Source organism: Zonotrichia albicollis, chromosome 8 (genome assembly GCF_047830755.1).
Source record: "Zonotrichia albicollis isolate bZonAlb1 chromosome 8, bZonAlb1.hap1, whole genome shotgun sequence".
NCBI lineage: Eukaryota > Metazoa > Chordata > Aves > Passeriformes > Passerellidae > Zonotrichia > Zonotrichia albicollis.
Window position 1 is genome coordinate 21278031 of NC_133826.1, and position 26555 is coordinate 21304585.

The following is a 26555-nucleotide window of genomic DNA, read 5'->3' on the forward strand; positions in this document are numbered from 1 at the left end:
GTAAAGACACAACTGGGAATGAAATTAATGTCAGGAAATCACTATTGCTCTAAATATGCTGATTTAAATAGACTGACAGCTAGAGAAACCCTATTTCCTCCAACATAGCTTTATGTATGCATCATTGTGTCATACATACCTGTTGTTGTATATGTATCTAATAAATGAAAAGATAAACAAGATTTTCAGCTCTACAACTCAATATTATTACTTATTGCACGGCAAGTTTCAATACTTGGAAGCAGTATCAAAGCTCTTAAGTATCTTGTAATTCTGGCATACTTAAATCATAGGTCACACTGCTGTATCATAGTTGCTTTGAGGAATTATAAACCAAGAATTAAAAATAACAGATGAAAGAGGTGCAGGTGTTGGAGGTCTTTATTGAGATTATAGCACAGATACACTTCTATAGTTACCTTTCCACTTTTATACGATAGTTAAAAATGTTTGCTACAGTGCACATATAATTTAGTAACCAAGAGAATCCAAAATGTAACTGCAGTTCAAATAAATAAATAACCTAAAGTTTAAGGTTTATATTTCAAAAAGTAAAAGGAACTGTACAATATGAAAATATAACAATACATAAACATTAGAATCTAAAGTTTTGTAGAAATAAAACTGCAATCTCCCATACATAAACAGTGCAAGAAATAAAATTCAGATAAGCTTCTGAACTGGGAATTTAAACAATTCTTAAATTATCATGCAGACATAGCATTTTAAGCCATGCTGGTTTGTATTACAGCATTAATGGTATCCTTTTTACTTGAAAAATTGATAGCCATTAAGCTCACTGTGACAACTTCTGCCAATCCACTCTTTTCTACAGTACATTATACACAGAGGTATTCTGTTGCATTCAAAAAGTAAAATATTACATGTTTCTACTGAAAAAGTCAATATTTTACTTTTCCCCCTCCAACATGTTAGCTGGTTCAAAATAATGTCATGTAGTAAAAACAGCAACATTTTTCCCAGGTTAGATGAAAAGAAAGAAAAGCCCCCACTATATAATGGACCATAATCAAGAAGTGGTTACTACCTAGCCAACCTTTGAAGTTCAGATTTTATTTTTTTTACTAAAAATGTTGAAACTATGGAGATATTACCAAGTTTGAGCTCTTGTTTAAAAGTGATGAATACAATAAACCTGAAAAAACAGTGGAAGTAGTTTTTCTTTCATGTGTGTGTGTAACTAGTTACATACAGACTTGATTAAAGTGTTCCTCAACTTAGGTTTCTATACAAAATTCTCATTGAGGCAAAGAACAAGGAATGCAATTAATACCAAACTGTAAACACATCATTCATGTTACTCTGAGTGCACATCAACAACAGAAGAGTTCTCCTCATAGACTTTGGCAACAAGACTACAATAGGTCACAGCAGCATGAGTTCAACATGGAAGACTGGAAGCACTGCAAAAGAATATACTAAAAACACCAAGACCTCCTAGAAACCAGAAAAATCAGTGACAGGTGCCCCTCCTCTTGGTAAGACACTCTCGTGCTCAACTGCTGCTCTCTCAAAGCCTCATTATTATTACTTGTTTGGACAGTTCCATAGTCTCGGTCTCTGTGCTTTAGCTGCATAGTTGCCTTTGTTTGCACTCTAACCATTGTAGGTCCAAAGGGTTACAGTTCTGTCTGCAGAAGATGACAGGAAGGAAAGATCTTGTGTGTGCCACCTGCACTGAATAACTTTGTCCTTGTGCTCCCCTACCACCATCAGAGGAAGCTGCTTCGTCAGGTCCCCTGTGAAGAGGAACAGAAATCATTACTCATGCCATGAATCCATATCCCAGCCCTTGGGTGGAGGGTCTTTTGTTAACCACTTTGCTTTAGGCTTGTATCTGTATTTCACCTTATGAAGCCCACTTGAGTCCCTTTTCTCTCACACATACATTGAGCATAACAAAAGGCCCCAGTGTTTCAACTTTTAGGCTTTACTGGACGAAGTACAACTTAAAAATGCAGATCTCCACCGTTTTAACACAAAGTGATTAAAATTTAATGGTCCAAGAGAATCAAGTCAACTAGACACACCCGATATCTTTCCTATTCTTAACTTATCCCAATAAAAATGAGAATTACTATACTTTTTAGGGTTTTTTTTAAAGGGTCAATCTTATGAATGCTGTCTGAAAGCAATGGCCATTAACACCAGGCAAGAGTGTTAATCAGTGCTTTTACTGTAATGAGACCCTCACCCCAAACCAAGATTCAGTTCACAGCCACACGACTCAGCCAATTTCCACCAGACACAACCACCATACATACACATCCAACCTTTCAAAGCTCTACTATTTTTCCCCCTTTCCAAGTAAAACCTGATCCTTGAGCCAAGTCCTCAACTCCAGGGTGAGAAGCCCCGAGCAGGAAGGCAGCCTGTGACGCTGTGGCTGCGTTACCTTGCAGGTCCGTCACCTTGATCTTCATGTCGTAGGAGCCGGTGAGCAGGTAGTGGGCGCCGGGCGAGAAGCGGACGGAGCGCACGTCGCTGCCGTGCGGGTGGTAGCTCTGCACCATGCGGCCGCCGCGGATGTCGTACAGCATGCAGCTCGAGTCCTCCTGGCCCGTGGCCAGCAGCCTGCCGCTGGGATCCACCGCCACCGAGGCCACGGCACTGCCTGCAGGCCCACAGACACCCCGCAGCCCACGGCACAGTTAGCTGGGCTGCTGCAAACTGCCACCTTTGTTTTTTTTTTTAAACACAAGAACATGCATTGTAAAACAACACCAAAAGCTGGCTCAAATTTAAGATGATGCTGGCAGTTGGATTTCTTTCTACTTTACTTAGAGAAGTTTTTCCCGTAAGTTGCTAGGAAATTAACTACTGGGTGCTTATGGGGACTTAAAAACAAAAGAAGTGGCCAAGGTGGGGAGAAGAGTGCAGCATATGGCTACACTTCTTTTTCTCCGCGAGTTTCTCGGAGGGGAGCGATACAGCGGGATTTGGGGCAGGTAAAGGATGGGGCTGGCTGCAGTCTGTGTTTCAGAGGAGGACAGTGGGACCTGCGGCTTGGGGAAAGGAATTGGCTGCCACTGCTATAACCCAGCCGGGAGCTGCCTCGCTTCTTTTCCGTACCCCCTTGCCCTGCCGGGACGTCCCGCAGTTCCAGCTACGGGAAGCTGCTGCGGACCTTCTGATACATGTCGTCCGCCACCCTGGGATTTCTGCTGATCCCTGCCGTCCCAGCTCGGTGCTCCTCAGAGCCCTGCTGGGGCAGCGGGATCGGCTGTCCGGGGTTTGTGGAGCGAAGCCTCTCCTCCATCCGCCCCTGCCCGTGTGGGCCGAGCCGCCATCACCGCGCGCTGCCCGAGCCCGGCCACAGCGCTCCCTGCAGCCGCGGCGGGTCAGCGCACCGGGAGCAGCAGCGCCCCTACCGGCGGCGGCCGGAACTGCAGCACGGGAAAGCGCGGTCAGGGACGCGGCCCTGGGACCCTGGCTCTGGTTGCTGTTAACGACAGAGCTGTTGCTGTTTGCCTTGTTATACATGCTAGTAAAGAACTGTTATTCCTATCCTCGTGTCTTTGCCTGTTTCAAGGACTTTAGATAGGTTGCTGTATTTGAATGCACTTAAAAGTGTCTGTTTGCAAGTCATAAGGCAAAACTACTACCCATCTTCTGAAAGGAAGTACTACTTTAGGAAAAGGCAAACAAACCAACCCCACAGCTACAGATACCCTCACAGGTTCTTTCTTTAAGCTGAGCTGCCCTTCTGTGCTACAGCCTCCCCTTACATTCACTCTGTGTGACCTGGACATCTTCAAAGTCTATTTTCATGCCAGGATGGTTAGAAGAATGACAGCAAGCCTTGCCTGTTCCATGAAACGTTGTTCCCACAACACGAACGCAGCTTGGCACTCTCAAATCCCAAAATCTTACAGTCTTGTCTTGGGATCCAGATGCAATCATCCAGCCACTCCATGTATAAAGTGCTAAAATATGTCCTGTGAACAAGAAGACTTCTTAATTTGATTAAGCATCATTAACCCAACACTGAAACATTACAGTTGGGATTATTTTTTGCATTCAGAGACCTACAACCCCATGGAAAACCTGCATTTTGCATGATCCATTGCACCAGTGTATGGCAATACCCAGCTTTGTGTCTTCTCTGGAAAGAGGTGTGCACTCTCTCCATTAAATGAACAGCAAACATATTTAACAACAAACACTTTATTAGAATACAATACAGACTGAAAAGTGTGACAGAAGCCACACTGTACCTACCAGTGTGACCACTCAGGGCATGCAGGCCTTGTCCACGCTGACAATCTGTTGTGTAAATGTTACAGTCCCCTGCTCCAGCACTTATTAAAATAGCACCACCACTTTCTGGGCCTTCCATAAAAGCAAGGTCTCTGATTGTCCCATCGTGCATGCTGAATTCCAAATCTGGTCCTAAAATAAATTAAAAATCAAGGAACAAAGTAAGGCATACATTGTTTGTTAGTACTGTGCTCTTGAAAGCAGCTACAGAGATCATACAGAGTATTTTAAGCAAGAGTGAACACATAGCTGTGCACTTCAGTACAGAACACACCATTTCAGTTACTACAGTTCAAATGAAATCTCTAAGAATCTTGGGTTTGCTTGAACTTCCTACTTTCTAAAGCTTTGGCAAAATGTACATTGATCAATCATCACCACTGCCAACTGCAGGCAGGGTTTCGTACATTTATTTCTTTTTGTAAACTCCGGTGTACTGAAAAGGTTTTCTTTGCCAGGAGGAAAAGATCATTGAGAGCACTGCACTACAAAGGACAAGGCAGACTAAGTTCAAAACAGAAAAGGGAAGAGCCACATTCAACATATTGATTAGAAGGGGTGGGCATGGAATGTTAGTTTTTGCTAGGACAGAAACCTTTTTAAGATAGATGAGAAGAGAGAAGTAGGTAAGAGAAAAGGGAACTAGGAGTGGAAATAAATTCTTAGTGACAACCATGCTCCAGAAGTGGGTATGAACATCTGGTTGTTTTACTGTTTTACTGTGGGGAGGAATTTGCCAAGAGATAGAACAATACCAGAGTCTTGCAAAATGAAACCAAAACACAGTCACCCAACCCAAACAAAAGCCCAAAGATAATTTTAAACCCCTCAGTGGTTCATTGCTGGATAGAGACTACAGTAAAAAGGAAAAGAGACTGAATTAAAATATTGGAATAATATACAACTGAATATACAACACAGTACCTGTTGCATTACAAGTTTCTGCATTAAAAGGCAGCACTTTCACATATTTATCATTAGAACCAGTAGCTAACAGCTGTCCACAGGGACTCCAGGCTACACAGTAGATCGATCCTTTATGATGCTTATTCCTCTTGAAGCGAACTACAGGTTGTTTAGGAGTATTATAAGCACTGGCAAAAGAAAAAAAACCCCAAACATCATATTTATTTTTATTTATAAAGGAAACAAAGTATTTTAAAATGAAGATATTTTTCTGTTATTTTGGGTAATATCAAATTCACATGACTACTTGCACTGAAACATATGCATGTGATCAAAGACAAAAGGATCTTCTCCTCATTTTCCAAATTTTCCCTCATCTTCCCTGTCTATCTGTGGCTGAACATGCAAAAAGAACTTACCCAGTCCCTTCATCTGTAAAGGGTTGATACAGATGAACTATAGTAATTAGTAGCTAAAAATAGGACAAGAGCAAAAATAGGACAACAAAGCATTATCCCCAGAGTCCAAAACTGGTGTGAATTTTCTCTACATCCTTCATATGTCAACAACTTAATTCTATGACCACTTTTGAATATGCACAAGTTCAATTAAGCACTTGCTGGCTGCTGTGCAAGAAAAACAGATTTACCACTCTACATAAATGTAAAAACCCTGACAGCATCTAAATATATCATAGATAATTATTTGTAGAACCGTATCAGCTTTACACACTGCTGAAATAAAAGCAACAGTCCCAGTAATTTATATTTCCTTGATTGCAATCAATTACCTTCCTACAATGCTCTTTTTCTGCTCTCACAGCAGGAAGAAATCAAGTACTTAACATAAAGTATTGCAGTATCCATCTCCATATCAGTCCAGTAACATCAACAGGAGAAATTCAACAAATTAAATTGGTATTGAAAAAGTTCATAAACTTTATTGTAAATACTTGAACAGAAGAGGAAGAGAGAAAAGACAGAAGACAATCTCCAAAGTTTTTCAAGAAGCTTGGATGATTAACATTGCTTTAGTAAAGAATACTAAAGTAAACCCACACGGCAGCTAATTTTATTTTGCCAGAGAGGAAATCCATTACAGATTAGCCTAAATCAGGATCATTCAACACACTGCAGAGCTCCCTAAATGGCCTAATGCCTCATCTCACAGAGGATCACTGACTGTTCCAGGACATGGGAGCACCTACCCAGGTCAGAGATCACATGTTGCCAATCCACTGCATGGAAGCACCGTGATTATTTGAGCAACATTTGCAGAACTGTAACATGTATATGTCAGTGTTTAACCTTTAAGGAGTGCAAAAACCCCCACACTACTATTACACCTTTAGAGAACAGAAAAAATCCAACTCCAAACCAACCTGTCTTGAATAATTCATCAGTTTGAAGGACAAGTAAAAAAAAGTTTAAGAGGCCCAACAGAGCTTCAAAGAACTATTCTACACAACCTCTTTGAAAAATACATAATTTTGAATGCATGTCTAGACCCATGTTGTTACAAGGATTAGAATATCTTTAAGATAATGTAATCTCTTTGCTGACTCGTAATTCCCATGATGAAGTATTTTAGGCAAAGTGTAAGCACAGTTAAAATCAACAGTAAGTGGAAGAATTACAAGTTCAGAATTAAGGAAATTTCAGTATTCCTTTCATGTCCAGATGCACTGTGTCTCTTGTCACATCAGATTGTGCACTGCAAGTACAGACTAAGGCTGCTGAGTTGCTCCAGCCTTTCCCAACAAGCAGAATAAGCAGCAGTGCAGGAGCCAACATGTTTTGCACTGCTTACCAGTCAAGAGGCTGTTTGGGCTTCAAGCCCAGTAAGCTGCCTTGTTTTAGGTAATAGAAATTCCTTTTTTTTTGTTGTGTCAAACATTGCTCATAAATATTTTGAAATTAAACTTCAAAGGCTACCTTACTAATGATATTTGAGTAAAAGAAAAATCAGATTACTTTTTGAACACTTTGGAAGCCTGAGCATCAGTCCTAAAGTGGGAAGATATTCCAGATAAAATCACTGTGCGTACTCCTCATAAAAAAGTTTCAGATGTTTGCACTTCTCCCCTCCTCCAAGAAAATAACGTAAGTGAAGCAGAATTAAGGAGATATTTCTTTTCATTTATATTTTCCCCATCCTATTAAAAATGGGTGGAAACTAAAATACAGGTTCACAGTAAACCACAAATGGCGCTTTTTCAGTCAAGGAACCAATATACGTAGAAAACAATGTTTAGAGTAAAAGCAGGCCTACAGACACGCTCTGGCAAGTTTTGCTGCAGAAGTCAACAAGATACAACTTTCTCTACTGTAAAGTCTGTCCTCCTGCCAGAAACTGAATCTTGTGAAGCTCAGCTTGTGCTGGCTTGGGAACTGACACATCCTTTCTCCTACTGCTACAGCTGGAATATCAACACCACAGGCCAACCAGCAAACTCAAAAAAGCTCAGCTGCTAAAAAAAAACCAAAAAAAAAAAAACAACTTTCATAACGAAAAGCATGGTCTTGCGACAATACATCTTGTAAATAATAGAGAGCAAAGAAGTAGCCCACAAATATACAAATACTTCAGCACATTATCTTATTTTTGCTTAGCAGTTCAGGATTCCAAGGACAGCACTGCTGTATTTATGACAATAAAATAAAGATATAAAATGTACAGGTATCAGTAGCTGCAGAAGAAAGAAGTGCTATGATACAGAAAAATAAATGATTATATTAGCTTTCTTACCTTGGGTCAATTACTTCTGGATAGGCACAAACTCTCAAAGTTTTAGAGTTGGAACCAACAGCATATAAACTCCCACTGGGATGAAAGGCTACAGCTCTGACAGCTTGTGTGTCTTCTAGAGTATTAATGCAAATAAACTGCTTTTTTGATTTGTCATCCTGTGTAGAAGGATAACAGTAAAATTAGGTTCTTCTGTGTAAAACTGGACATTTAAAAGTAGGTGTGGCTGCTTTGTGGAATAATGTAAAGCTACTGTAGCCAAGTATTAACAAGTAGCAGCACAGCAGGCTGGATCACTCAAAGCACAGTTCTGTAAGCAATGTCTACTCCAAGTCCAAGAATGCCCTTGAAGCTCTTTTCTTCAACTGACTTTTACAGATAACATTAATTAGTATTTCTCATCCTCCCTCCAGACTTCCACCTGCTTTTGTTTTTCTAAACAGCCCACTTCAGATGGGCAATACTAGTTTATTTCTGTGTAAACCATTTGATCTGTGTAAAACTTGTGAGGGGAACAAAGCTGCCTTTTTACTGAAAACAGTCCAAACCAAACAGTTTCTAAACCAAACATAATATTAAACATAGAATCAGATTTTCACCCTGTATGTAGCACAAAGTTACCATTAGATTATGCTAAGCTTTATTACATCATCCTCTTTGTGACTTCATGACCAACTTTCTAAGATGAGGATTTTTATTAATGCAGAAACTTTAAAATGTACTTATTGCAGTTATTTTCCTATTAACTATTCCCCTGGTTTTCCAGACCATACTGACTGCAGTACAACACTCAAAGTTTTAACCTGGAAAACACAAAACAATGGTTGTAAAAGACATCCCATTGGAACATCTGCTGTACAAGGAGAAGCTGAAAGAACTGGTATTGCTTGGCCTTGAGATCAGAAGGGGTTTTCAGGGTGTGCATGTGTACATCTCACCAGTGCACACAAATATGGGACTGGGGGAGTGAAGAAGACAGAGCAGGACTCTTCTCAGTGGTACCCACTGAAAGGGCCAGAGGCAATGAACACCAAATAAAGTAAAACAAATTGCACTTCAACTTTTTTGGTGTTTTAAAAACACTGTGAGGGTGGTCAGACACAGGATGAGGTAGCCCACAAAGGCTGGAAAACATCCTCCATCCTTGGAGAGACTCAAAACCCAACTGGACCCAGCCCCAAGCATCCTGCTCTATTGACCCTCTTTTGAGAAGTGCATTTGGATTCACTCTCCAGATGTCCCTTCCCATCTCAATGGGTCTGTGACTGCAGGCACTGCACCAACCAAAATTCATTCTAAATATCTCTCAACAGTAAGAGGATGTCACACTCAGGATTAGGTACTGAATCTTTTGATAACACAAATGGTAAAAGACAAGAAAACTCACCTCATCACCTCGTGTCCGGGATAAATTCCCTGAAGAGTCTTCTGACTGCGGCTGAGAGACGGCATGCTCTGATGCACTGGGATTTGGTCAAGTGTTTAACATCACATGACAAAACAACAAGAGCAGGGACAGATTTTTTGGTAAGTATTATTCAGACTAAAGTCACAGTTTCAGTCATTCCCAGAACTGATTAATTTGTGTGAAGTGTTATACAGTCTGAATCATTACCATTAAACTATTACTTTTACAAGGGACAGCCCTTTTTGCAGCAAAGGCTGCAAGCATTGAACAAGTGAACTCGAGTTAAAAATATTTTTGATTCTATAACATGCATATGTATAGATAATATGTACACAAGAGAGGTGGAGGAATTACTGTTTCTTTCAGGTCAGCACTATTTTTAGTTAACAGAACAAATTCAGTTCCCATTCTGCCCTACTTCCCCCTTCATCTAGTTTGTATTTCATAAAAAAAGCTCCTAGAAACTTAGAGTGACACAAAACAAACAAGAACTAAACACCTAAGATGGAATAAAAAGTCCAAAATTAAAAACAAGGATAAAATGTAAGCCATAATAACCACTATTCCTCATGAATGCTGCTAAAAAAAAAGACTTCATAACGCTACACAAATATTTAGAAAACACTGATAATAACCCTATTCAATGACAAACGAATTTGCTAGCTAGATAAATACAAACAGCTCTCCCACAGTGCAAGCAGAAGGGTATTTCCAGCCCTGGATGCCTTCCAGCAGCTCACCTTTGACTCCCCTGTACGGGTGACTCTTCAGGAAAGGGAATCTGATTAGCTGAGCCACACTTGCGAGGAGTGCTGGTATTCAGGTTTGGGCTGTCAGTTATCCTCTGGCTGCCATCTGAAGGTGCTGATGTGAAGTTACTGGCTGCATTGGTAGATGCAAGCCCTTTGCTCCCGTTACATTGCTGGCTGAGTGTTTGTACATCATTTCCAAGACTGTCCATACCCATATTTAATTCTCCTAGTTTCTGGATAGATCTGATAACAAATAACAAGTTAAAAAACCCAAGGTCATAAAGAGAGCTCACAGAAGGATATGGGTGAGTAGAAGAATGAAACTCCCCCAACCTGTTAAGAAACTGTTCAGTAAGGTTCTGCTGCTGGTCAGCTCCATCTTCTTGATGGACTCCTCCCTCCAACAACATCTGCTGGTACAACTGTCTCTGCTGCTCCTTCTGCTCCAAGTGCTGCTGGTACCGCAGTCTCTGCCTGTAGTACTCCTGGAACTGCTCTGTGGAGTCACGGAGCTAAACAGAAATGAGAGTCACAGATGGAATTGAAATAGCTAATTGTGGTGTTTAACATAAATATTTACTTTCTGGTTCAGCATTTCAACACAGGTATCAAAAAACCAGGAGATTCATCTCTGAGGAGCGATGATTTTATTCTTCCTTAAAGTCAGACACAATTTACATATTAAAGAGAGAAAGCACTTCACTGTTGAAGCAGTCCTGCCTTTATAGCAGTCCTTATAGCTCTGAAGGAGACTGCTCTTTCCTACAACATTTTAAAAGTATCACTTAAGATCAAAAAAGTGATTGAAAATTGAAAACCCAGAAAACTATGTAAATCATACTCTCATTACAAATTTAGTATCTTCTTCCACATTGATCTCTCCCTGCCATCAATCTGCAGACCCATTTTACCTCTCCCTGCAGCAGGGGTCTATCCAAGTGTTACATTTTACTTTTGAAACTAGACCCTATTTTAACTCTAAAAATTCTTTACTTTCTGGACCAAGCCAACACTTGCACTTCCTTTCTCATAGCTTTTCCTCCTTCACATGCTGTCTTTAGCTTCCCACACTGCCAGCTGTCCAGGACTTGCTGCCTTCTGCATTCCTAAACCTCATTTTTCTTTCACTTTTCTGCTAACAGCTGAGAACAAGATAAAAATGAACAAACAGAAGACTAAAAACACTTTAGTCCAAGGCCAGATTATCCACACTGAACTGCCCTATGTTTTCTAAACAAAAAAAGCCAACTGCATATTTACCTAATAGAAAAAACCATAAAAATACTGATAGGAGAAAATAGCCATAGTAAAAAAAAAACCTTGCATGAGTTTTTTGGCTGTTTTCTGGAGTGACACCTTTGTTATTCATCATTTAAAGTTATACAAGGGCACCCTCATAACTTTGCATTACTTCAGACAATTCACACACATTCTGTCTTTGTAACAGCCTTTGCATTTCTTCTACTAACAATTATTAACAGCACTTGCATTAGGATTTTTTGTTCTCTGACAATTTTTTAAACTTATAATGCATTTCCTAGTACTGCTGCATTGGCAAAATATTTACCACCATAGCTTTCCCATGGTGAATACTTACAATTCAGAAACTCCAAATTATTGACAGAAGTCAAAAGTATTTCTTTTCTCTACTTGAAATTCATTAACTATTCCCCAATAGTTAATGACCCAATAGGGTTCTCATCCTAAACAACAAGTATATTCTTGTCTATTCTTCTTTCCACGACTGATACTTATGTGTTACAATTTTATTCAATCTTTTGATCTTTTGTGTTCTGTGCCACTATTTTCCAACTAACATACAAACCTAAAATATGTTGCTTAGAAGCTCTATTCTATAAACTCTGGCTTCTAAATCAGCCTCTACAGGAACACATCAAAAACAAACCTCTGAAAATAAACTTAATTTCTCACTCCTACAGGTATATACATACACCACTATGATGTAGAAAACAAAACAAGATGAAATTGCACCAGGTACTGCATTTATTTCTACTTGTGTGTAACAGCCTGGCCAACATCTTCACCACAGCACCTCCTGTCCTCATTCTCTCCTACAAATTCTGCATCTGTTTTACTGTTTTTTTCCCCTCCTGAAGCCTGCCCTGTTCTATACCCAGCTAAGCTCTTCCTTCCCTTCCCTTCCAGCATGCACACTAAACAGCACTGCAGCAGAAGTGACCCCAAGCCCTTGAGGGGAGTGAAGCCCTCAAATGTGGAGGAGTTTGTTAATCTTACAGAGCCCACTGGCTCACTCAAGTACCCAGAGCCTACCAGAACACAGCCCTGGCAAAGCTAGGCTGGTTTGCAGTCCCACATAGAGGATCAATAAGCTAATACAAAGTTTACCTAAGATTCAAACTTGAATATGCAAACAGAACAGACAGCACACTCAATGCTATTTTTCACTACCAAATATAGAGACTGGTATTTAAGTGCAAAAATAATAGAATAGGTAACTGTTTTAAGTGAAGTGCTTCCTTCACTTACCCCATATTGCTATTAAGGAAAAGAAAAAAAAAAAAAGAAAAAAATAGTGACAGCACAGGCCTTCAAAGATGAATTCAAAAAATGCTATTGGATTCTGAATAGCAAAGATATATTTATGAGGGAATTGCCCAATTTTAATGTCTCTATGTTCTAGACAACAACTAATGCAGGATGACCTACAAAATGTAGTGTTAACACCTAAAATTACAAGGTACATGCAGCATTTCTCACTTGAACATGAAGAGGAGGCTTAAGCACTGTTTAACACAATCTAACATTGTCGGCTTTTTTTCTCCCTTCCTTTTAAAGATATACACAACAGTTTAGCTGGACTGCTGATGTGACAAGGCACTCTAATCAGCTGCATTACAAACTCCAATGACAGCAGAACTTTATACAATGGGGGGACAAAAAGTAGTAGTTTCTTTTACAAGATGCAACATGGCATTTTTACCATAGTAAAAACAAGATTCAAAGCAACCCATTGTCATGCATGAAGTTCTCCACACAAAGGCAAATCATTATGAAGTGATCAGAACCCAGCTCAAAGGGCCTCATTATTTTTAAACAAACAAGCACTACCTCATTTTTCTCTTGTCTGGCTGATCCCTGACTCTGTGCTGCATTGAGAGGTTCATTCTCTGGAGCTGAGCTCTGGCACGAGGTCTCACTGCCAATGGGATGCTGGGGCTCCACAGGAGTATCACTTCTCGCAGAACATGGAAAAGAACACATGCTTAACTGAGAAAAATTAAGAGTAGAAAATCAAGTGCAGAAAGATAATATTCTAGAGTAAGATCTGGTAACACAAGCATGCAAACTGCTGAAGTCACATCAAACTGAAGATACTGCTTAGGAAAAAAATGCCACTTGCAATGTGTTGCACTGAAGAAAATGAACTCCCTGACAAACAAAAAGCACAGCCCGTTTCCAAAAAGCCTTACTGCCACAGCACACCCCAATTTCATTTTTTATCCCTACATTTGAATTCTGCATCATTTAAATAAGGTACTCAAAATTTTCAATTTCAAAGCAATTATATGCACAAAATGCATCTATTATGAGACTAAACTCTTCCCAAAGGTATCAGCTTAATCACCACTACCAATCTAAGCTGGACCTAATATCCATGGATGTTTAACACCCATCCACTTGAACACTCCTGAAAGTGCAAGGCAGAAAATGTTTATATTGCTTTTGCTTTTCTTGTGTTATAAGTATTTCTGCATGACACTCTTTCTAAAATGGTTTGGCAATCAACCAGCAGATGTGCAGAACACATTAGAAGCCTAGGATGCCCATCTTCAGTTTTGTCAACTTAAAGTCCTTTACTAAGTGACTTGGAGCAAAGGTTTTTTAGAAGTTATTTTAAACTTTTTTGGTACCTCTGTACAATAACAGAAGTAACTCAGCTGACAGAAAGAAAATTGCTTAATGAACTCAATTATAAAAGAAATACAGCATTTCTGTCATGTGCAAGCAGAAGCAAGGGCCAGATTTACAGAAAGCTCAGCTTCCACTCTTGCAAATACTACCATTCAGGCTGGATACTTCATCTGAAGTTGGATTTTTGTCTGAAAAATGTAATGCCTTCTTGAAAACTACAGGTCTGGCTCTATAGTTCTAATCCTTTAATTCTGACCTCTAATCTTAGCTTTCAAGAGATGTATTATTAATAAAAAAACATGTTACAAACTATAAATGTCACATGAAAAGACCAACCTAAAGAGCTGCAGCAATTAATCATCTTCTTTAGCCTGCACAATGATGTTATTTGTGCAGAATTAATCCAGTACTCCAATACTGAAAAGGGAATTAAAAACCTCTCAAGAATCAGTTTTAACACTGGACCTTGGTGTACTCACACAAGTGATAAGGTTTGCCATAGATCAGTAATCTGACAGGATTCACCATGAACTAGTATCTTCAGGAGGTACTTACATTACTCTATTTCCATTATCATTGGAATTGACATCAGTTTGGCAGTTGTTTCCTTTTTACCAAGTTTAATTACAGCTGCTCTTCACCATAACACAGCATACGGAATATTGCTCCAAGGCAAAACTAATGGAGACACCAGCTGTGGCCTGGATTGATCCCCACAGCCCAAATGTCATCTGCTGGCTACTGCACCCCAGTGCAGGGCCAGTTACCCATCTGGTCCTCTAAGAGGCCAAAAAAGCTGGCAGCTGCTTTCTGGGGAAGTTTGAGTACAACCATTAGAAAGGGACAGAACTGCTGATCATAAGAAAGGCCAGGCAGAAACATGAAGATAAACTCAACTGATAAGTACCATTTTTCCCAGTTATCAGAACATTCTTTCAAAAGCCAGTTTAGAAGTTTACATTTCATTAAAGAACTTATTAATAGCATAACCCAACTATCTCAAAGTCCAATACAAAAAACATAATGGAAAAACCATTCAGCTGCCTTACTCATCTTTGGTTTAAAAAACAGGAAGTAAATATTACAGCTGAGCTACTATTGTAAGAATTTAAGTGATACAGGAATGCTACAACAATGGCATATTGTCATTTCCCCCAACTTCACTGGGATATGGAAATTGCTCAAGTATACTTAAGTAACTAATTTACAGTGTCAGGACCAAAATTATTTATCAAGACTTGAGGACAGAATGCGATGGAGAAAGATGGGAGTTAGAGCTATTTCACCGTGTCCACTGACTTATCTGGAATGGAAGAACACAGTAATACTGAACACAAACTCTAGCTGACCTTATTACTTACTCAGAGCATATCTGTGCTCTGTGCTAGGAAACTTTAAGAAGGCCCAAATGGAATACATAAGGCTCAAACCCAAATATGAAAATCTATTTAAAACATAAAAGCATAAGGAAGAAAACAGCCTCTATACAGAGTTTAATTACAACAGAATTTAAACAACCAAATTATGTTTCAGTTAACATAACTAACATGAACAATTATGTTCAGAGTTGCAGTGCAGGTAAGCACACAGCAACAGTGCAACATAAGCCAAGGTACAAACAGAGCTCCAGCTGCACTTACCGCTCTGGGGACTCCTCAAAAATGCTGTGACATTCAGTATTCTCAAGCATGAGACTCCTGCTGAGATTCTGTACCCCAGGGTAATGGAAGTTAGCGAAGGAGTGTGACATGGGAGAAGTTTTGGTGCCGAGGTCGGTGACCCGCTTGTCGTGGTTGGTCAGCCCACACGAGAGCCCATCCAGGGCAGGGTTTAAGGAGCGCGTCATGTAAGCGTCCGCTGACTGAGGCCGGCGCATGGGGGATGATGGATAAGGAGAGAGTTTGCTGATAAGAGGTGTCAGAAGGTCAGCATAGGCAGCTTTTGTGGGCTTGAGGAGTTTATCAACATGAATATTAAGCATCTTTTGTTCAAAAGCACAAGAAAACACTGTAGCTGGCAGATTCTGCAGCCACGATAATAAGCTGAGGTCCAAGTCATCACAGCCATTACCACACAAGAGATCAATGCCCAGCAATACTTCACTTTCTGTGATTTCTTCTCCTGTAGCTTTACTCTGACAGAATTCCACACAACATTCGTAAAGCAATCCCTTCATCACAAGCTGAAACAAGCGATTGTTGCTTGCTTTGAAGCCGGCCTCGCTCAGTTTCCTGTCTGCTGGGATGAACTCTGCCACCATGACACAGGCTTCTTCAAAGCAGTGCACCCGAGCCGTGCTGGGATTCCAGTCCTTGAACTCGGCGTGGTTGGTGAGGCGGGGCAGCGTCAGCAGCAGGCACAGTTTGCTGTAGTCTTCCTTAGAGGGACAATACTCCTCCAGCGCGTGCAGGCACTGCACGGCCTCTCGCATGGTGAATTCCAGCTAGGGAGAAATAACACAAACACAGCAAGCTGAGCACGTGGCTTCCACAAGGAAAAAACCCTTCAAGAACAGGCAGCAACAGAATTCCTCTGCTGTCACTCATTTATTACTGCTTATATGTCAATTTAAAAAGCATATAGAGTCTGAAATTGCTGATCCGAGTGTACAGAGAGAGACAAATTCCTAGATGCTTTGACTTCCTAGAATCCCCCGTCCAGTCCCATTTTTTACAGATTTATGGAATGTTTTCATGTCACTGCAGATTTGATGGGCTTAAAACTTCAAATCTGTGACTGAGCAGCTCAAATTCTATTGTAGCACAAAAGGTTAGTTCCATTCTCAAAGCCAGCTGACTTATTTTCCTCTTTATTTCTATAACCTATGCCAGTAGCTTTCAATAAAAGCCTTGTAGATTGTTCTAGCTTCCAGTGATTAGCAGCTTTTATACTGAGATTTTCTCTTCTTCTATCAAAAATGTTAAAAAAGTTCAAAGAGCTCTCAGAAGATAAGACCTCCAAATGAATAGAGGGCTTTATTACAAAGCCTGTTGATAGCTAAGAGCCAAGAACCATGTTCAATATACAAAATCAGACATTTTTAGTTACACACATTTAAAAACCAGTAAAAATCCCCACTTATCCATGTTACCTAGACACTGCAATACTTTGACCCACACCACACCAACACATTTGGTAACAACAAAATAAGGAACACTAATCTGATTTTTCCCCTCCACTGCTATCCCAGTAACAGTATATGGATCAAGAGATCAAAGGACTAGTACTCCTCCCATTTACAACCAGAAAAATAGACTTACTTCTAACTTTCTCTACTCTGTCAAGAAAAAAAACCCTGAAGTACATTGTAAGCATAATGGGACAGAGAATTAAAACCAATTCAGTCTAGAAAACAAAATCACTTGTTTTAAAACTACTGTCATTCTTAATTTTTAATTTCATAACATTTTTGTCTTAGAAATTTGGTATTACTGTGCTGTCAGCATAAATGAAAAACTGTAACTAATTTCCCAATCTGCACACCTTCTTTGCCAGTTTGAATTAATGTCTCTTTCCATATAAAAACCTTAAGTCCACAACTCCTGCTGTTTGCAATTTAACATAAGGAGTTCTTTGTGAACACATCTGCTCCCTCAAAAAAACAATTCTGACCTTTCTCTTCAAAACAAACCAAAATTAAGCATATAATTCATTCAAACTTCATCTGACTCAAATTACCACAATAAATTGCTGTGATTCTGAGACCTGCTTCAGAATATTTCTGGGAGGAAAAAAGTATTAAAAAGAAGAAGAGCCCTGTACTTTAGCACAATGGCCTAAAGTAAATGTGAGGGTCAGGACCACAGACACAGCATATGGTCACTGATCTATCTGCAAAGTTTCAAGCAACCCTTTTATGTACAACTGCATTTGACATCAGGGAGCCACACTCACTTCCAAAGAATACTGATTACTTTATCCAGTGTTAATGAAACCATTTGGTAATAGCTAAAATCTGTGTATTTAATGCTGGGAGCTTCTGCTCTGCCTTTAATCAGACCAATCTCGAGATTTTTCTGACTACAAAAAAATCCCCAAACCAGAGGTAATTCTTACATGCTGAGGCTCATCTTCTGCTGACATTGCATTGTTCACACATAAGGCTTCCAAGAACTTCTGCTTCATAATAATGTAACGAAATCTGCAGGTGAGATGAGAAATACTACATACATCTTGCTCCAGAGTAGTTAAACATTATTCTAGAGACAAGCAGGCTATTGTACGTTGAATTTCTGAGTTAGGCACAGCTATTGTCATTACAAGGAACTCTGATATGAATTTTAAAAAATTGGTAACCACAACATTTTTTTTTAATTAGGAATTTTTTTTTCCATAAGTGCTTTCAGAAATACTCTATTACAAATACCAGAGGGCTAATTAGAAAAAAAAACAAGTATAGTAATCATATTATTTCTTGAATACAAGTATGACTGAGCATCTATTAAAAGGCTGTACAACATGCATCATCTTCCTAAAGTGTATGGCACATGACAACTCATTACAGAATGTGTGCATGTATTTTAGGTACAAGTTTAAAAACACAGGCACAGAACACAGGGTAGAAATAAAACCACTAAAAACTAATGTGAAAAACTCATCACCACCATTTTCATAGACAATACTCAGAAATCCATGTGTTTTCCAAAACTCAAAAAACTGAATTCTGACATACATTCTATTTTACCTTTTCTTGTCGAATTTTTCCATACATTCAAGAGGCTGAATAAACTGAAGAACCTCATCCCACTGGCCATCAAGAATCAATTGCCTAGTAAAAGAAAGGATCATTCCTTGAATGTCACTGGACAAGAACATCCCTTTTCCAAGTAAGATGCTCATTTAAATACAAAGCAATAATTTAAATACACAACAGGTCATCAATCTGCTTTGAAAAGTCAATGTTTTGCATAGGTACCAAAATAAGTTTTTAGTAACACTAAGAGCATAATCCAAGTCTGTTCTCAATATTTTGAAAAAAATAACTGCATACTACAAAGACAAATATTAAGCACTTTTAAAGGCACACAAAAAATGACAAAATGGTCCTGTGTCTCCTGCTTCACCTGTTATTCTTATTTTAAAAAAACCAACAAAGATTCTTCCTTGAAGAGTTTGAATAAAGGCATCATTTCAATGAATACATCCAAATTAATGAAAGAGAACTTAGAAATGAGTTCATTTTAATTGTATAAATACTGCTGGGGCTATTTTATGAAGGGGATGGGAAAACAAAGAACTCCCATATTAAGCATGTGAAAGGAAGAGTGCCAGCACAGGAGCTCCAACTCCAGGATCAGTGGGCTGGACTGCACAGGTAGAGCAGCTCAATTTCTTCATGCCCTCCTATCACACAGAGCTCTTTATTAAAGGCCCAAGCCTACAAGGGAAAGAGGAGTTTCTACAACTAAGCTAACAATGAAACAAAAAAAAAATTGGATTAATAACTTGACCCTTTCTGCAATTCTTCTTTCATTTCATTTTAGTCCAATATTTGTAATTTTAATGAAAAGGGAAGAGAGGTGAGGTTTGTTCAGTCATAAAATGTAATTTGAAATGTTTCAAGATCAGCTGGATAAGTTACTTCCTCACGCTTCAATATTATTAAGTACCTTTGGAATGAACAGAAAACATCAATGCTGAAAAACTACTGTGGATGTATACTGATTGTTTTTAATAATATTGAGAGCAATATCCTCTATGGTAAATTGCACCAACCCTCATGCCTTGATGATAATATATACTCCTTTCATGTTGGCAAATTTAAGATAAATCTAAGTGTTATTTTGAAATGTACATAATATTTTTAGGGAAAAGCTCTAGAAACCACTTATCCTTGATCTTAGCACTAAAATACTATAAAAACATTTTACAAGTCAATAAACCACACCTTCAGGGCCATGTGATGGGTAAGCAGATAATGGCCCATCACAGATGCAAACAGCCCTTGCTTTCCCATCTTATTCATGCCTGTAATTTTCCCCCAATTTAATCTGCACTGGCACTTGTTAAGGCTCCTTCCCACTTGAATTCATTGATGTATCAGAAAAATAACAAAGTTAAACTGAACAAGCAAACAAAAAAAATCTGTGTCAAGGCATGCTACTGCTGCCCGGTCAGTGACTGTGAGGGGCTCACAGAAGGATGTCAGACTCCAGGGCTGGAACACACTGCAGGGCTGGGCCACAGAATGGGACCATGAAAAAGCAGGGTAAGATGAGGGCACAAGCTAAGATCTCTTGTTTAGCGGCACAGGGCTGGTGACTGAATCACAGCCCAACTGCGGGTTTTCATAAATGTGGTATTTAAGCACCAGAAACAGAAGTCCTACCTTAGGAAGAGCATGTCATCTGAAAACAAGCCATTAATGACCCCACTTTCTTTTTCAAGTGCCAGCATGCTGATGTGAAGCTTCCTTGAGTTCAGAAAATCTAGTATTAGCTTAATTATTTCAGCTTCTTTAACGTTCACTGTTTCTTCAGCCGTCATGATGGCAGCCTAAAAGGAGAGAAAGAATTTTAGCTGTCATCAATATCTTATTTTCTGCTTGGTTAGCAAATGTTGGCTACCAACAAAAATAAAAATGCAGATTTATAGGACAGAACATAGTGGCATTACAAAAATTAAACAAGATTAAGTAATTGATTTTGAGGTTGACTGTTAAGCCATAATTAAGATAGATCTACCAATGCACCTGCAACATTTCCATTTCTGTCCTATACATAAATAGGGGCCCAGATAAACAAATCTACCAAGAAATCAATCCTCTAGCAGTGTGAAAATATTGTGCTTACTAAGTCTGCAATATGTAAAATTTTCCTCTCTGAAATGCAAACAGTGAAGTTCAAAGAGCATAAGAGTCACTTACTATGTCATCATCTAGAGCTCTCACATATGAACTTAAATATTTCTAACACATATAAAAAGCACAGCACACTAAAAATGCCATCTCTGCTTCCCTTGGCTTTGAAGTAGCTTATGACAGCTAGGCCAGGGGTTTCTATTATTCCTTCCTAAGGATGACTATTTCTGTCTATTCCCCTCATGAAGGATCTAAAGCTGCCAGCCCAAGGGGGCCTAGGACAGGGCCTGCTGGCTGCCAGACTCTACACACTCCCTTGCCCCCAGCTGCGTGCTCCTGGCCCTTCCTCAGCCCTCCTCACTTCTGCCCCTGCAGGAGCTTTTCACATGGCCACCAGCTCATGGAGCTGGCTCAGGGCTCTCATGAGCTGTCCAGCCAGCTAGACAAAGTGGGCACAGGTAGCTGGGGCCAGCAGGCTGCTTGTTTAAAGCCCTCACAGACACAAGGTCCAAGCTCCTTTGCAACACAATTCCTCCAAGGAGATGAGAACTGCAGCATGTACTCACTCCTCTTGGGAAACCTAAATTCAAATCTTCTTTTGGCTAAGTGGAATCAGGCGAGACTAAGTAAGACAAAATAGATGCTGTTGAACTTTATTTTTCAAATGGTACAAAGACTTTAGAAGTAACTCCTAAACTGATCTGCTGAGAAGGAACAGGAGATGAGGGGAGAAACCGACTAACACAGCCAATCTGCACAGCAGTGCCTTATCAGGTGCCCTAAAAACCCCAAACCAAATCCCCCCCACACAGGAAAATTTCAGTTCAATCCCATGTTACCACTGCAAAAAGGGGCAGTGCCTCTTCTCACCTCTGCACTCACGCAGGCACTCCCAGACCCCGAGCTGGGCTGTGCTGAGCCCGGGGCAGCTCGGGCATTGACTCACTCCACGGCACACGGGCAGTGACCCACCCACGGCACAGGGGCACCGGCTCAGCCCCACAGGCACCGGCTCAGCCCCACGGGCACACGGGCACCGGCTCAGCCCCACGGGCATTGACCCACCCACGGCACACGGGCACTCGTGCTGGCACAAGGAACCAGCACAGCTTTGCTCTCTGGCAGCAGCAAAGGCTGCACTGACTTCAGTGCACTCTCATCATCAGTTTAAGACCTCAGAAGAAACCAGTACCAGTGAGGAACCCTCAGCAGGAGGCACCAGCCCCAGGAAGGAGGAGAGACACTGGAGCACAGTGAAAATGAATAAAGGTGCGGGGAGATGACCACACAGAGCAAGACAACCACAGCAACAGGCTATAGTTCCCAGGGTCTCTCCCTTATAATTCAAAAGGGGACATAAGATTTGTTCTTAATTCACTTATGCAGATCCAGCAACTGAAACACAGCCAGCTGTGGGCAACCCATTTTCCAAGACAACTTGAAAAATTATGCAGCCTTCATGTATCTCATGCCTGGAAAACTGATGTTAACAATCTATCTACCTCCTACTAGGGAAAGATGCACAGAATCTGAGTAAATCTGAATAAGCCAAATAACACAAACACTCAGAGTATTAAAAAGAAATTAGTTATTTACTAGAGAGGAAAGGAAGAGACAATTATTCCATGAAACTTCTCATTGATCACTGTAAACCAATGCTAGTGAACTTAAAGGGATACAAAACCCTAGGCCTTAATAACATGGTTTATTGCACTACTGTCTAAACCCCCGAATTTTCCATCTTCCTCACAACTGTATGCCAATTTTTTCCACCTAAGTTTTTGCCATAACATTTGACTAGCAAAGCATTTGATTATAGCAGCACAGTTTATTTTGGAACAACAGAGACCTAGTTGTGCCAGATGAAATGGCCTAACTTCTTAAAATGCCTGGGTCTGATTCTCATTTTAGTCACAGAAGACTCCAATCACCATCTATTTTGATGGGTTTCATGAATGACACACCCAGAGACCATAGGCACACTCTCAGCTGGTAAAGGTAAAAGAAGAAATTAAACTGGATTGCAGAAAGTTCTCCTGAAAGAAAGATACACACACCCACAAATCAAAATCCAGAACTTGTAGAAAGATGCTTTTTCCTTATGTTTTAGCCCTGTTTAAACTTCCCCTTTTGGCAACTGGATATGGATTTTTGGTCCCAGAGAAAAAATTCAACCCTACCCTTAGACACTGAAGGGGGGGTGGGGAGGGGGAATCAATACAGATTTAACCAGCAGTTTAGCATTAACATCTTAGTTCACATCCTCTAAAAATATATAAAGCATTTACACTTCTTTTTTATTATGCTTCATGACACTGGTGGTTTTAATATAAACTAATTAACCTTCTTGTCAAAAGACAAATTAAGGCTTAGGCAAAGCTATACTGAGACTCCCCATCAGAAAAAAAAAAATCAGACTAAGAATTCCTTTGAAGAAAACTGGACTTGGTGTTCCTTTTTCTTCAACAGGCTCTGCTGGACACAAGTGTAAACAGGAAGCCACCCTACACAGTCTCAAAGACTGTCTTAATTATTTATATATTATACTGATGACAAAATGAGCATATTATTCAGTACTTTGATTAAAAGTGCATCTACATGTAAAATCCAGCATCTCTGAGCTGTCTTCCATTTTCCACTGTAGTTTTTAAAAAACAAGAGGTTTGTCCTGACCATAAAACCTCTGTCAATTTGAACACTTCACTTACTTCATTTTCATAAATCAGGGTAAAGAATGGTTGCACCCTCCATATTTGATATAGGACAAGTAAGAGCACTTTTGGGGTACAGTAAAGAAAAGTGTATTACAACATCCAGACTTAGTTTGGATACTGAACTTCTGAAACAGAGCTGAAGTACACTGATGAGCTACTCCATTAACAGTATTATGATAATATTCAGTGTGCATTGCCTATCAGGGCAACACAAATAGCTACAAAAGAACAGTAAACCTACTAGAGAAGATTTTCACACAGCTGATGGTTTTTAGTCTGATGAGCTCAGACTTCTCTTATAAGCATTATGCTGTCAAAATAATAAGCAGCATTTTATCATGAAATTATAAATATACACAGGCTTACACATCACCCTCTATAAAATCTATGAGGTTCTCTGACATTCAGTGGTATGTCAGTATGTGTATAAATAATAATAATAATAATTAAAAACCAAAGAACAGCAGGGAAACTCAAGATTAGAGCTCACGCTGCATCTTTGGTCCATCACCCTGCATTGCTTTCTGCAGGCACATATGGCACACAACGTCACAATCTGATCAGCTCAAGCTCTAATACTCAAGAATGATTGAAGCACAGCATTAGCTTGAGGTATAAATGAAAGCAAATGAGAATTAGACCTTAATATTTCAGGTGCCTTGTATTAAACACATTTCTATACAACCTTTTAATCTTGCCCAGTCTTTTCAGAATGGCACTTCTCCACATCTTCCTTCCTTCTGTCAACTCCCTCTTATCTTCTGCTATTTCTGTACTTATTTTTCTACATCAAGAAAACAAAAAAAACTTCTTGCCACAAAACTGACACATCTTTCCCTTTAACTTTAGTGAACAAGATGTTGTTTAAACAAGCTCTTTGGAACATAACACCTAATGCTAAATCTCCCAGCCAGAGGCTTCACCCTTGTTCTGTTCTTGCTCATGTTTTAAGAACATGTCAACAGCAAGAACCCTCTCATGGTGTTAAAAGCATAAGAAAATAACTCTTAAAACATTAAACATATTTATAGCCACTTATGCATATGAATGTACTATTTCAGGAAAATGTTTATAAACTAGAAGCATCTAAAGACAGGTAACTTCAAGAGAGAGACTTTCTAGTGCTTTCTTAGAAGTTGTTTAAAATGCATATGCATTCATATGATGAAAATAAAAAGTAAAGTTCAATATTGAAAAAAAAGTTAAATTCTACAGTAAGCATCATTCATATGTTATTTATCAACTGAAACAAAGCACTCGCCAATAGCATAGAATATACATTTGGAAAACCAGGCAAGGAATATTAAGTCCCTAACTATTCTGAAATACAAGAAAAAAATATTACAGTTCAAATCTTAAGTGTCCTGCTGTGAGAGCAGTGACACATTTAAAGGGACACTCAATGCCAAATTAGGAGCCTTGGTTCACTGACAGCTGCGATGCAGACCCAGTATCCTGGTGAGCTGTCACACAAAACCTCAGTGTGAACAAGTCATACATATTTTAAAAGCTGGCTAGTTTGCATTAAGCTATTTCACCTTTCAAGCCACCCCACAGTCACTTACATTTGACTCTCCTGCCCTCCCAGAGGCCACTCCAGACTTGTGGCTACACAGAGCCCACAGGGGCCTTGGGGTCCAGCCAGGCCCTGGTGGCTCCATTTCTGAAGTGCCCCAGTCATCTTCCAGTTATTCTATATCAGAAGAATTTACCAAAAAAAGAAAAAAAAAAGGAAGAAGACTATAGGATTATAGGCCCATTTTTTATCACAACTGATTCCCACAGCAGAGCTTGCAGACATCTATTTCACCCTAAATCACACAATTCATTATCTCAAATGAAATGCACTGAGCATACCAAGTAAGGCCTTAATAGAAAACCTTCACTTAACTTTGCACAGCTGAACTCTGAGACCTTTTTTACTCCAATACACAGCAAATTGGCGTCCTCTCACACACCAGCCTTTCCTGCCTCACACAGATTTTTCACTGGCTTGCCATCTAGTAATCCATTTTGTTCCCCAGCTTAGATCAGCTGTTGCTCTCGAGCCACCCGGTAATTCCTGTCTCACCACGCTTGGGAGGTGACCGCAGAGCCCTCAGCGTTCACCAGCCCCTGTTACAGCACGCACACGCCTTGCCCAGCGCATTCCGCACCGCGAATGACAAAAAGGTGACATTAAATTATGCAATGCTTCACATCACAGGGAAAATATAAGGCAGAAAAATAAGAAACGCCAAACAACTTCCAAAGACTATATATTAACGCCTTTTGACTGTAATATCCCGCGTTGTTTCAATATTTTCTCCCCCTCCACGCGCGGATCCACAGGAAAGCCGGCTCTGCCGGGTTTACAGCAGCCGCCCCGGTCGGCTGCGCCGCGCCGAGCCCGCAGCAGCATTTCGGGAGCGTGAGCTCAGCACCAGCGGCGGGCAGGGCCGCACGGCCCCGGCGCAGGTCCCGCGGGGCACAGAGCGCTGCCCCGGCCCGCACCGCGCCCGGGCTGCCCCGGTCGGGCCACAACAAAGGGGCGGCGGCGCTCGGGCGTCGCCGGCAGCCGGGGCGATGCGCCCCCCGCGGGGGAGACACGGGCGGGCCCCGGGGCCGCCGAAGACGCCGGGCAGCGCCCACCCGGCGCCGCAGAGGCCGCGGTGCCCGCCCGCGGCCCCGCGGGCCCCCGCCCTCCGTCCCGGTGCTCACCTGCGGGGCCCCGCGGCCCGTGCGCGCCGGCACCGGCGGGGCGGGAGAGGAAGATGGCGACGGGCCCGGCTGTGCGGCGGGCGGACCCGGCCCAGTACCGCAGTCTGTCTGGTGCCGGTGCCGCTCCGCTTGCCTCCCGCCCGCACCGCTGCCCGCCCGGAGGCGCCCCGGGGCCCTCCCGGCGCCGCTGCTGAAGTGAAAAGCGAAAGGGGCGGGTCGGAGCCGCCCCGCCGCGGGGGCGGGAGGCAGGGAGGGACAGATGGCGGCGACGGGAACGCTGGGCGGGGCCGCTTTGTTCACGGAGGGGTGAACCCGCCCGCCGGGCGGCAGGGCCGCGCCCCGCGCTGAGGGAA

The 26555-nt window shown here is 40.9% G+C and overlaps 1 protein-coding gene across 2 annotated transcripts; it reads right to left on the reverse strand.

The window, feature by feature from the left end:
• Positions 1-363: 363 nt before the first annotated feature.
• WDR47 (WD repeat domain 47) lies at positions 364-26555 on the reverse strand. Of its 2 annotated transcripts, none has more exons than XM_074546222.1 (15): positions 26203-26555; positions 20318-20484; positions 18674-18757; positions 18046-18130; positions 15630-16432; positions 13186-13309; positions 10429-10607; positions 10084-10338; positions 9323-9398; positions 7936-8093; positions 5206-5375; positions 4243-4413; positions 3828-3959; positions 2417-2635; positions 364-1760 (listed from the first exon to the last, which is right to left on the reverse strand). In XM_074546222.1, the coding sequence occupies exons 2-15, from the start codon at positions 20473-20475 to the stop codon at positions 1618-1620; spliced, it is 2757 nt and encodes a 918-aa protein (XP_074402323.1). In that variant the 5' UTR covers positions 20476-20484; positions 26203-26555; the 3' UTR covers positions 364-1617. The 2 variants fall into 2 exon arrangements, with proteins under 2 accessions (XP_074402323.1, XP_074402322.1); XM_074546221.1 differs by lacking the exon at positions 26203-26555 and adding an exon at positions 25068-25086.